At 40.7% G+C, this 13,785-nt stretch overlaps 1 protein-coding gene across 2 annotated transcripts in view; it reads left to right on the top strand.

The window, feature by feature from the left end:
- Positions 1 to 13,785, top strand: part of SCFD2 (sec1 family domain containing 2) — a 399,088-nt gene that overhangs the window by 13,337 nt on the left and 371,966 nt on the right. For both annotated transcript variants that reach the window (XM_027056729.2, XM_015082196.3), the window contains exon 2: positions 1,935 to 2,103. In XM_027056729.2, coding sequence (XP_026912530.1) covers positions 1,935 to 2,103 — 169 coding nt within the window. The remainder of the gene's footprint in view (positions 1 to 1,934; positions 2,104 to 13,785) is intronic.

A 13,785-nucleotide genomic window follows, 5' to 3' on the forward strand; every position in this document is an offset into this window, starting at 1 on the left:
TACTATTTTAATGATGAGTGGATATTTTCAAAAATTTTTAGTGAGTGATGAGGGAACTAGTGAAGAGAAATTCATGATGCTATGAGGTAATCCTAGTATCTCCATTCCAGACTTAAAGATAGAATTCACTTAAGGCCCTCTGACCCCCATTTGGATCTCAGGACATTTATATTCACTAGGCATTCATTCAGCAAGAATTTATTATTAAAAAAATTTTTTTTAATGTTTATTCATTTTTTTTTTAGAGAGAGATAGAGTGTGAGTGTGGGAGGGGAAGACAGAGAGGGAGACCCTGAATCTGAAGCAGGCTCCAGGCTCTGAGTTGTCAGCACAGAACCCGATGTGGGGCTTGAACCCATGAACTGTGAGATCATGACCTGAGCCAAAGTCGGACGCTTAACCGACTGAGTCACCCAGGCGGCCCTCAGCAAGAATTAAGTGAGGAGCTTGTAAGTCTGAGTGCTAAGGGGACAACCATAAACCTAGATAGCATAATAAGATATGGTTCCTTCTAAGCTTAATAAATGAATATTCTACAGATGGTACAAGAACTCTTTCCTCTTTACCATTAGAAGTCACCTTAGAAGCACTCATGTTGGCTCTGTCTTGAGTCATTTTTATGGACCTGTTTTTGTTGTTGTTTTTGTTCATAATAGTGTGGTTTTGGTGGTTTCTGCCTCTTGAGTTTCAGTTCTTGCTCTGTATCTTGCAAGTTACATATTCCTGAGCAAGTTACTTAAGCTAAATCTTCTACTCTGTACATGAGCATAATACCCATCTATTAGAGTTATCGTAAGAATTAAGTGGATAATAAATGTACGGTATGAAACCTAATACCTGGTTCATCACAGGCTCTCAGTAAATATTAGCTATTGTGATGAAGATGGTGGTAATGGTGATGAGGATTCCTTGGATTCTTGATTTGTTGTTTTCTACCTAGTTCTGTCCAATCAATGTGATGTGGCAAGAAGAACAGATAGAGGTAGAGACAGAGAGACATTAGGAAACAAGAAGTTGACTGATTTAGAATGGGTGGGATCAAAACAAGATTTGCCAAGTCCTACCCGTTGTGGGAAGGAGGTAACCCAAACAATGATGGCTTTTGGAAAGATAACTTGGTTTCATGGAAAAAATATTACACTGTCTCATTAGTCTTGAATTTCAATTTGAGGTCCTCAGTCATTTGTTATTGAAAGAGTTAATGGATGTGAAGTACCTAGAACCGTGTGTTGTACGCAGAAAGCACTTTATAAATGCTTGTATCATTACAAACTGTTATCATTCATTCATTTAGTTTTCCCATGATCTAAGAAATATTTAGCAAGAGCCTACTAGCTGCCAAGTTGCCTGCTAGACATGCTGGGTACAGGGTGAACTAGATAAAGAGTTGCCATTATGAAGATAAGGTTCTAGCAGAGGGGAGATTTGCTATTCTTGGTCAGGTCTCTAAGCCCTCTGCGTTGTGAAGTTTTCATCAGTAAAATAAAGTTTGGCTCTAAAATCTTACAATAGTATCATCCAATGACACTATTTTCTTGGCTGAATATATGCTGATTATTTATTTATATATTAAATACCTATTGATACCTACTGTATATCGGCACTGTGCTAGGTGCTAGGAATATAGTAGTAGCCAGAGAAGACCCAGTGCATGCCCTCATGGAGCCTTAAGTCCAAAACACAAGGCATGGGTTGACTAGGTAATTGTGAGCTTGATTAGTCTTATGGAGGGTAAAATGCTAGGCTTGTGATTTATGTGACAGAAAGCATATATATGTATGTGTATATATATATATGTGTGTGTGTGTGTTATTCTTGATGGAAGGGCCATTATAGAGCATTAATACAGCTTTTTTTGAGTTTTGTGAGTTTATGTTCTCCATTTTGTGAGTTTATATTTTTGTGAGTTTATATTTTGTTGTCTGCTTAAACAGGAGCAACTGGACATCATGGAGACAACTTGGTAGAGAAGATCATTTCAGTGCTTCCCCAGCTCCCGGGCCACACCAACGATGTGATGGTTAACATGGTAGAGCTTACGGCACTCCAGAATGAAGAGAAGAGTCAGAGTATGGTTGCGCCAGGCTGTCTTGCACAACCCAAGTAAGATAAACAGGGATTGTTGTTTGTTTGTTTGTTTGTTTGTTTTCCCTCATCCTTCTCTCTCTTCCCCTTTCTTTTTCGCTGAGACCAACTGTTTTTGTAGGAAGGAAACAATGAAGAGTTGGACTGGTTGAAAAACTCATAGCGGATAGCCTTTAGAAAAAAGCATTTTTTCCTCTAACCTTGAAATAACCATATCCATTAAACAACACTAAGGCAAAAACTACGGAGGTATCATTTACAGAGGTGTCATTTGGATATAATTGAAGTTTGTTCTGAGGCTAGGTTAAGTGAATCAATTTGTACATCTCCATTCCACAGATAGTTTCACTTGGAAATGAGTCCAGCCTTACTCAATTTCTTTTTCCCAGTGGACTTTTTCACATGACTAGATAATAGCCCACAAAGCTATGAAACGGCGCCATCTTTATGCATGTCAACAATATGCTCTCGGACATCAATGACAGAAGTTTCTACTCCTATGTATGTTTTTCACATGCTTAGAGAAATCAGTAACAGAAGATGGTGTACTTTATGTTATGCAGCGTTTCAAAAACAAAAAAAAACCATTTCTCTAGAAACATGACAATAAAAGGATAACAGTAGTTTTACCTCCTCTACTTTGACCTTCAATAATTCCTATGAGAAAAAAAAAAGGTACTAGAAGGTGAAAAAGTGTCTGCAAATCTGTTTCCCTTATTTCTCTGTTTTTAATTTTTTTTTAAAAAGAGGATCTTGTGCATTATTGTTTGAAATCTTAACAGTAACAGATACATTTGGAATTTCCTATCATATCTGGAATTAATTTTCAGCTCCTGAAGTTTTCAGCTTTTTTTTTTTTTTAGATAATTAATAACATTTATTGGATGCCTGGTGTGTATAGGCCAGTGTGGGAAAAAACAGAAAGTTCTATACCCTGCCTTTTTGTATACTTAAAAAATATAGGCCACATGCTCGCTTTGGCAGTGCGTATACTAACACGTAAGCCTGTGGGCTTGCAGCTATATAAATCCAGAAGAAATTGTGATTGGAAATATTTTTAGCTGGTCATAGGGCCTATTCAAAAGTTGCTCATTAAGAACTTACTATGAGCCTTGTCTGAAGTAAGTAATATGAATAACATAAAATAACATAAAATATCATCCTTGCCTTTAGGGGATACGTTCCTTGTGGGGATAGTCATTTTTACACACAGGTTCAATTAAAAAAAAAAAAAAAACAATAGAAATTATATGAACTCAAGACTCAGGTGTCTGTTACAGATTGTAAATACTACCAAGTATTGGTTCCACACGGTCTTTGTAGATCCATGTGGACCTTGTGGAAGTGGTTTAGTTTGACTTAATTATGTCTTGAAGAATTTAGAGAAAGAGAAGGGCTAACGTGAGCATAGGTTTAGGAATGACAACGGTCAGGGCCTGATGTGGGTGTGAGGAAGGAAGACAATGTCAGCGGACCACCAGTGCCATCAGCATTAATATTTTCCAGGACTTACCATGCGCCAAGTGCACTTCTGGGTATTTTGGGAAGTCATTTAGCTTTTATAATAACCTAGTGAGGTCGGTGTTGTTATTTCCCCATTTTACAGGTAAGGAAATAGAGGCAAAGAGACCTTGAGTAACATCATTAGCAGGAGGTGGAGCTAGAATTTTGAGCCCAGAATGTTTGGCTTCAGAGCCACAGTCTTAACGTCTGGGCTGCCTATGCAGGGGCAAGAGAGGAGCTAGGCTCACGAGTAGATTTAAAGAGACAGAAACAAAAATCAAGTTACTTGATGATTTAATTTGGAGAGTCCTATTCATTCAACATAGCAGTTACACTAAGAATATAATCCATTTTGGCTAATTTGAGCAGAAAAGGAGTTCCAGGGGGTCTAGAACTTGGAAAAAGCCTCTTCAGTGCCTTGACATCAGAGAGACTGACCTTTAACTGTTTTGTCATGAGTCATTCTGTTTAAGATTCAGATTCCAAGGGAAAAGGTGAGATTGACCTCCCTTGGACCTTGTGCCCACCCCTTCCTCAGTGCGGGACTGGGAGCAGTTCAGGCTGGCTGAGAATTATGCCAACATTGTATGTGGCACAGTGGAAGGGTAGTTCTTCAAAGGAAAATGGAAACATTTATCGAAAGAAGGGGAAAGGGCTATAGGCAAGCAGAAGCAGTAGATGCCGTTGAATATTAATAGCACACACTTATATGGGACTTCCTGGGTAACAGGCATTGTTCTGATCCCTTTATATGTAGCGGCTGTCTAATTCTCACAGCCTCTCTGGAGGTGGGTTCTACTACCATCCCCTTTTACAGATGAGGAACATCCTAGGGTGACACACACAGTTAGAAGTGGTGGGGACCATATTGGAACCCCAGCAGTCCAGCTCTGAAGTCAGTGCTTGTCATTACCCTGTGCTGCCTCCACAGAAGCCTAAAATAACCACAAAAAGATCAAGTAAGCAGCCCAGAGAAGTTTGTGAGAAAAGAGAAGAGGCGAATCCATCATTAATGAGCAGGAAGAAAGCAAATTTCTGACAAGTGTCGTAGGACAAATGTAAGAATCTCTTAGATCTGAAAGTTATGTTGTGATTATGGACAATTTATTTACCCTTGACTCCTCGGCACTCATTCTGTCTCAAGCTTAGTCCAAGGCTTAGACCAAACCAGTCTTAGAACCCCATTTCCCTTGCTGAGAAATGGGGAGGTGACAAGAGAGAAAGTCTTCTTAGGGCTTCTTGGTCAGGTTTCTTTGCTTCTGATAAGAGACTCAAGAAAGAGACATGCTTTCCCCTCCTCCTCCCACTCCTCCCCCAACTCCTAGGACTCTGATGTAAGTCCTGAAACTGTCGAGGCATTCTGCTGACAACCTGAAATTGACGCTAACACATGGAAGGTGGCATGACCCCAATGTTGCCGAGAAAAGCAGGGATGGGATGCCGTGTCTGGACTTCATATTATGTAGGAGAGTGTACTTCCTTATTGTTTATGCCAAATTGAGTCTCTGTTTTCTGTAACTTGCAACCAGAGGCATCCTGACTGATGTATCTTTTTGGACCTCATTATTTCATCTATAAAATGATGGTGTTGGCCTAAATGACTTCCAAGCCTCTTGGTTTTAAAGCGTTTTTTAAAAAACATTTATTTATTTTTGAGAGAGAGAGAGAGAACCAGGGAGGGGCAGAGAGAGAGGGGGACAGAGGATTCAAAGCAGGCTCTGTACTGACAGCAGAGAGCGCGACACAGGTCTCGAATTCATGAACCATGAGATCATGACCTCAGCCAAAGTGGGACGCTTAACCAACTAAGGCTCTTGGTTTTAAAATAAAAATGGTTCCAGAGGAGGATGGCGGCGTAGGAGGACGCTGGGCTCACTGTGTTCTGCTGATCACTTAGATTCCACCCACACCTGCCTAAATAACCCAGAAAACCACCAGAAGACTAGCAGAACAGATTCTCTGGAGCCAAGCCTAGACGAGAAGCCCACGGAAGAGGGTTGGAAGGGCGGAGAGGCGGTGCGCGCTACACGGACTGGCGGGAGGGAGCTGGGGCAGAGGACAGCCCGCCGGCAAAGCAGAGCCCCTGAGTCTGGCTTGCAAAAGCGGAGGGACCAGACGGAGTGTGTTCGGACAGCAAGCAGGACTTAACATCTGGAAGGTTATAAGTTAACAGCTCTGCTTGGAGAGCGGGAGGGCTGGAGGACAACCGGAGGGAGAGTTGTTGAGCCCCAGACAGCGACAGAGCTCAGCTTGGCGGGGAACAAAGGCGCTCGCCAGCGCCATCTCCCTCACCCATCCCCCAGCCAAAATCCCAAAGGGAACCAGTTCCTGCCAGGGAACTTGCTTGCACCGCACAAACACCCAACGCTGTGCTTCTGCGGATCCATCCCTCCGGGTCTGACTCCCTCCCGGTGCAGCAGGGCCCCTCCCGAAGTGGATCTCCAAAGGAAAAGCGAGCTGAGCCTGCCCCTCCCACCCCTGTGCACCTTGCCAATCCACCCCAGCTAATATGCCAGATCCCCAGCACCACAAGCCTGGCAGTGTGCAAGTAGCCCAGATGGGCCACACCACCCCACATTCACCACAGTGAATCCCGCTCTTAGGAGAGGGGAAGAGAAGGTACACACCAGTCTGACTGTGGCCCCAGCGGTGGGCTGGGGGCAGACATCAGGTTTGACCCCGTCCCCGCCCGCCAACCCAAGTTATTCAAGACAGCACGGGGGAGTGCCCTGCAGTTCTGCACCACTCCAGGGACTATCCAAAATGACGAAACGAAGAATTCCCCTCAAAAGAATCTCCAGGAAATAACGACAGCTAACGAACTGATCAAAAAGGATTTAAACAATATAACAGAAAGGGAATTTAGAATAATAGTCATAAAATTAATCGCTGGGCTTGAAAACAGTATAGAGGACAGCAGAGAATCTATTGCTACAGAGATCAAGGGACTAAGGAACAGCCAGGAGGAGCTAAAAAATGCTATTAATGAGCTGCAAAATAAAATGGAGACGACCACAGCTCAGGTTGAAGAGGCAGAGGAGAGAATAGGTGAACTAGAAGATAAAATTATGGAAAAGGAAGAAGCTGAGAAAAAGAGAGATAAAAAAATCCAGGAGTATGAGGGGAAAATTAGAGAACTAAGTCATGCACTAAAGAGAAATAATCTACGCATAATTGGTATTCCACAGGAGGAAGAGAGAGGGAAAGGTGCTGAAGGTGTACTTGAAGAAATCATAGCGGAGAACTTCCCGGATCTGGGGAAGGAAAAAGGCATTGAAATCCAAGAGGCACAGAGAACTCCCATCAGATGTAACTTGAATCGATCTTCTGCACGACAATCATAGTGAAACTGGCAAAATACAAGCATAAAGAGAAAATTCTGAAAGCAGCTAGAGATAAATGTGCTCTAACATATAAAGGGAGACCGATAAGACTCGTGATGGATCTCTCTACTGAAACTTGGCAGGCCAGAAAGGAATGGCAGGAAATCTTCAATGTGATGAACAGAAAAAATATGCAGCCGAGAATCCTTTATCCAGCAAATCTGTCATTTCGAATAGAAGGAGAGATAAAGGTCTTCCCAAACAAACAAAAACTGAAGGAATTCATCACCACTAAACCAGCCCTACAAGAGATCCTAAGGGGGATCCTGTGAGACAAAGTACCAGAGACATCGCTACAAGCATGAAACCTACCGACATCACAATGACTCTAAACTCATATCTTTCTATAATAACACTGAATGTAAATGGACTAAATGCGCCAACCAAAAGACATAGGGTATCAGAATGGATAAAAAAACAATACCCATCTATTTGCTGTCTACAAGAGACTCATTTTAGACCTGAGGACACCTTCAGACTGAAAGTGAGGGGATGGAGAACTATTTATCATGCTACTGGAAGTCAAAAGAGAGCTGGAGTAGCCATACTTATATCAGACAAACTAGACTTTAAATTAAAGGCTGTAACAAGAGATGAAGAAGGGCATTATATAATAATTACAGGGTCTATCCATCAAGAAGAACTAACAATTATAAATGTCTATGCGCCGAATACGGGAGCCCCCAAATATATAAAACAATGACTCACAAACATAAGCAACCTTATTGATAAGAATGTGGTAATTGCAGGGGACTTTAACACCCCACTCACAGCAATGGATAGATCATCTAGACACACGGTCAATAAAGAAACAAGGGGCCTGAATGATACATTGGATCAGATGGACTTGACAGATATATTTAGAACTCTGCATCCCAAAGCAACAGAATATACTTTCTTTTCGAGTGCGCATGGAACATTCTCCAAGATACATCACATTCTGGGTCACAAAACAGCCCTTCATAAGTATACAAGAATTGAGATCATACCATGCATACTTTCAGACCACAATGCTATGGAGCTTGAAATCAACCACAGGAAAAAGTCTGGAAAACCTCCAAAAGCGTGGAAGTTAAAGAACACCCTACTAAAGAATGAATGGGTCACCCAGGCAATTAGAGAAGAAATTAAAAAATATATGGAAACAAACGAAAATGAAAATACTGCAATCCGAACGCTTTGGGATGCAGCAAAGGCAGTCCTGAGAGGAAAATACATTGCAATCCAGGCCTATCTCAAGAAACAAGAAAAATCCCAAATACAAAATCTAACAGCACACCTAAAGGAAATAGAAGCAGAACAGCAAAGACACCCTAAACCCAGCAGAAGAAGAGAAATAATAAAGATTAGAGCAGAAATAAACAATATAGAATCTAAAAACACTGTAGAGCAGATCAATGAAACCAAGAGTTGGTTTTTTGAAAAAATAAACAAAATTGATAAACCTCTAGCCATGCTTCTCAAAAAGAAAAGGGAGATGACCCAAATAGATAAAATCATGAATGAAAATGGAATTATTACAACCAATCCCTCAGAGATACAAGCAATTATCAGGGAATACTATGATAAACTATATGCCAACAAATTGGACAACCTGGAAGAAATGGACAAATTCCTAAACACCCACACTCTTCCAAAACTCAATCAGGAGGAAATAGAAAGCTTGAACAGACCCATAACCAGTGAAGAAATTGAATCAGTTATCAAAAATCTCCCAACAAATAAGAGTCCAGGACCAGATGGCTTCCCAAGGGAGTTCTACCAGACGTTTAAAGCAGAGATAATACCTATCCTTCTCAAGCTATTCCAAAAAGTAGAAAGGGAAGGAAAACTTCCAGACTCATTCTAAAAGCCAGTATTACTTTGATTCATAAACCAGACAGAGACCCAGTAGAAAAAGAGAACTACAGGCCAATATCCCTGATGAATATGGATGCAAAAATTCTCAATAAGATACTAGCAAATCGAATTCAACAGCATGTAAAAAGAATTATTCACCATGATCAAGCGGGATTCATTCCTGGGATGCAGGGCTGGTTCAACATTTGCAAATCAATCAACGTGATACATCACATTAATAAAAGAAAAGATAAGAACCATATGATCCTGTCAATCGATGCAGAAAAGGCCTTTGACAAAATTCAGCAACTTTCTTAACAAAAACACTCGAGAAAGTCAGGATAGAAGGAACATACTTAAAGATCATAAAAGCCATTATGAAAAGCCCACAGCTAACATCATCCTCAATGGGGAAAAACTGAGAGCTTTTTCCCTGAGATCAGGAACACGACAGGGATGCCCACTCTCACCGCTGTTGTTTAACATAGTGTGGGAAGTTTTAGCATCAGCAATTAGACAACAAAAGGAAATCAAAGGCATCAAAATTGGCAAGGATGAAATTAAGCTTTCACTTTTTGCAGATGACATGATATTATACATGGAAAATCTGATAGACTCCACCAAAAGTCTGCTAGAACTGATACATGAATTCAGCAAAGTCGCAGGATACAAAATCAATGTACAGAAATCAGTTGCATTCTTATACACTAATAATGAAGCAGGAGAAAGACAAATAAAGAAACTGATCCCATTCACAATTTCACCAAGAAGCATAAAATACCTAGGAATAAATCTAACCAAAGATGTAAAAGATCTGTATGCTGGAAACTATAGAAAGCTTATGAAGGTAATTGAAGAAGATATAAAGAAATGGAAAAACATTCTGTGCTCATGGGTTGGAAGAATAAATATTGTCAAAATGTCAATACTACCCAAAGCTATCTACTACACATTCAATGCAATCCCAATCAAAATTGCACCAGCATTCTTCTCAAAGCTAGAACAAGCAATGCTAAAATTCATATGCAACCACAAAAGGCCCCGAATAGCCAAAGTAATTTTGAAGAAGACCAAAGCAGGAGGCATCACATTCCCAGACTTTAGCCTCTACTACAAAGCTGTCATCATCAAGACAGCATGGTATTGGCACAAAAACAGACACATAGACCAATGGAATAGAATAGAAACCCCAGAACTAGACCCACAAAAGTATCGCCAACTAATCTTTGACAAAGTAGGAAAGAATATCCAATGGAAAAAAGACAGTCTCTTTAACAAATGGTGCTGAGAGAACTGGACAGCAACATGCATAAGGTTGAAACTAGACCACTTTCTCACACCATTCACAAAAGTAAACTCAAAATGGATAAAGGACCTGAATGTGAGACAGGAAACCATCAAAACCCTAGAGGAGAAAGCAGGAAAAGACCTCTCTGACCTCAGCCGTAGCAATTTCTTACTTGACACATCCCCAAAGGCAAGGGAATTAAAAGCAAAAATGAACTATTGGGACCTCATGAAGATAGAAAGCTTCTGCACAGCAAAGGAAACAATCAACAAACCTAAAAGGCCACCAATGGAATGGGAAAAGATATTTGCAAATGACATATCAGACAAAGAGCTAGTATCCAAAATCTGTAAAGAGCTCACCAAACTCCACACCCGAAAAACAAATAATCCAGTGAAGAAATGGGCAGAAAACATGAATAGAAACTTCTCTAAAGAAGACATCCGGATAGCCAACAGGCACATGAAAAGATGCTCAATGTCGCTCCTCATCAGGGAAATACAAATCAAAACCACACTCAGATATCACCTCATGCCAGTCAGAGTGGCCAAAATGAACAAATCAGGAGATTATAGATGCTGGAGAGGATGTGGAGAAACGGGAACCCTCTTGCACTGTTGGTGGGAATGCAAACTGGTGCAGCCACTCTGGAAAACAGTGTGGAGGTTCCTCAAAAAATTAAAAATAGATCTACCCTATGACCCAGCAGTAGCACTGCTAGGAATTTACCCAAGGGATACAGGAGTGCTGATGCATAGGGGCACCTGTACCCCGATGTTTATAGCAGCACTCTCAACAATAGCCAAATTATGGAAAGAGCCTAAATGTCCATCAACTGATGAATGGATAAAGAAATTGTGGTTTATATACACAATGGAGTACTATGTGGCAATGAGAAAGAACGAAATATGGCCCTTTGTAGCAACGTGGATGGAACTGGAGAGTGTGATACTAAGTGAAATAAATAAGCCATACAGAGAAAGACAGATACCGTATGTTTTCTCTCTTACGTGGATCCTGAGAAACTTAACAGAAACCCATGGGGGAGGGGAAGGAAAAAAAAAAGAAAGAGGTTAGAGTGGGAGAGAGCCAAAGCATAAGAGACTCTTAAAAATTGAGAACAAACTGAGGGTTGAGGGGGGTGGGAGGGAGGGGACGGTGGGTGATGGGTATTGAAGAGGGCATCTTTTGGGATGAGCACTGCGTGTTGTATGGAAACCAATTTGACAATAAATTTCATGTATTTAAAACTAAACTAAACTAAAAATGCTTCCTGAGTCCTTATTGTAACTTAGCTCTGCTTCTGAGCACCTACAACTAAATTCATTCAAATCTGTATTTCCTCCACAACCTGGTCTTTATTTTCACCGGGTGCCTTTTCCTCTTATTTGACTGTGACTGAGTGTTGTCATGGAACATGAGCTTTGAGTACCATCCAAGTATGAGAGTGTGGTCATAAATGTCAAAGGCAGTGATGAGTTCTAGAAGGATCTGAATAAAGAAGGAAGTGTTCATGAGAGCAGGTTTGGTGAAATAGTAAGAGTAGGAGTTAGATTGCATAAGGTAAAGAGATAGGTGGTGAGAAAATTATAAGAAATAAAGGTTTGAAGCAATACAGAAAAAAAAAATGGTGGTTTCTTTATAATTTTGGGGATACCGAGAGAATTGTGCTGATTAATATCTTTGCAAAAGAGGAATTGAAATAAATTACAGCTTCTGTCGTATATACTACACTTCCATCAAGATAATAACAAACCACTACTACCTCCTGCACCACCCCCTGAAACTTCTCAGAGAAATGAGTGTGAGGATAAAGAAGTTAGTAGTAAAATGAAAACAGATGGGTGCCTGGCAATAAATAATGTGCCTGCAATGGAATGATCTTTAGAAAGCAAGTCTGCAACTACGATATAATCCTTGATAATCAAAATTTACTGCTAATATAATTTTTATAAAAGGCTGTTTATAATCATAGCAATTAAAGTTGCTGCCAATGCAAACGAGAAATTGATAACTGAAATTCATCATAACTTGGCTTTCTAGTCCTTGTCCGTGGGTCCCTGGATCACGTGGGATATTTTATAAAAGGAGGCACAATCTTTTTTGTTCTTATGTTTCTCTTCTGATGAAATGGGTATCTATTCTCGGCCCCAGCTCCACTCTCCCTAGGCTGTTACTCTTTCAGTTCCTTATATCCTTCAGCCGATCCCCAGCTGCATTTGCTATGTCTGTGCTTGTTCTGATTCTGGCCTAACCCAGCACCCACGTTGCTGCTTGGTCCAGTGTCCACTTCTCCCAAAGCTCCTCATATGCCATCAGGTCTTTCTTTCATCTTAGCACTCCTGTTTCCCTTCCCTAGTTTACTGTGTTTCTCCTCAGCCCTTTCTAATAAACTTAATTATGTTGTAGTTTTGTATCTTCCTTCCCTAGAGAGCTGGAGAGACAACTCCCCGCTAGAGAGTTCCCTGAAAGGAGGGAGATTTGTCTGTGTTGTTCATTACTCACTGTGATGTCCTTGGTGCCTAGAACAACACTTGGCACTCAAGGGATATATGTTGAAGTGATACAGGCAGGATCCATGCGTGGAGCGAGGCCGCTAAACTAAGAGAGGGTGAAGCCAAACCTGAGCACAGATGAGATTAATTTGCAGATGTATAGACTCTAATGATTGAATGTTTGAAATGCTCTCATTGTGTTAGGAAGCCATTGCAAAATTGGCCCCGTAATTCTACCTGTGGGACTGCTTTCGTAGATGTATCTGCATACATGTAGAATGATATGTTATATTCACTAATCACTAATTTGTGGTCGCGATGTGAAATGACTGCGCCCTCATTTCAGTAAATCGTGGGACACCTGTGATGGAATAATATTCAGCTATTAAAAGAGAATGAAGAACTAAGAAGTTGTTGATATACTGATGAGCAGTGAGCTCAGTGACATGTTTCCAATGAAAGAAGCGAGGCGTAGCATGCCTCTTTGCAAAAAATGGTGAAATATACATATTTGCTTTTGATGCACTAAATATATCTGGAAAATGTAGAAGGAACTGAAGACATCGTCTTCCTCTGCAGGGCGATGCTGCAGGCTGGGGGCACACTGAGAAGTTAGGGAAGTGAATAAAGATGGAGGAAGGAGGGAGACGTTCGACTACCTGTATCAGTGTGTGTGCTCTGAGTTTTCAATCCTGTGCATGTATCTCCTATTAAAAATAAATAGAAATTAGATTTATGTAAAAGCTCGATTTGCTTCTTAACCACCTTAAACAACTTAAGGTGGGATTTTGTGTTCCCAGGAAGGAAAGTAGCTGCTTCCTACCTTGGAACCTCTAAAATGCTTCTTCCCCATTGTCTTCCCTCCCCAACGAACCCTCCCTTTCTTTTAAAACTTCTATTAAAACGCCCAAACGCTGCACTGTGATTATTGGTTACATGTCTGTCTCCCCTACCAGATTGTAAATTCCCTGAAGGTAGTAACTGTGCCTGGAACTCTTAAGAGGTTCTAGTAAACTGAATAAAAGGATGAATAAATGATTGACTAACTCTTCATAATCAATTTGAGACCAAGTTTTAAGGTAATGACATAAATCCATGAGAAGCCATATCCACTTGACTTCAGCACTTAAGTCACTGTCTAGCGTTGTTGATCTATCTATCTATCTATCTAATCTAATGATCTATCTAATCT

This window comes from Acinonyx jubatus, chromosome B1, assembly GCF_027475565.1.
Source record: "Acinonyx jubatus isolate Ajub_Pintada_27869175 chromosome B1, VMU_Ajub_asm_v1.0, whole genome shotgun sequence".
Classification (NCBI taxonomy): domain Eukaryota; kingdom Metazoa; phylum Chordata; class Mammalia; order Carnivora; family Felidae; genus Acinonyx; species Acinonyx jubatus.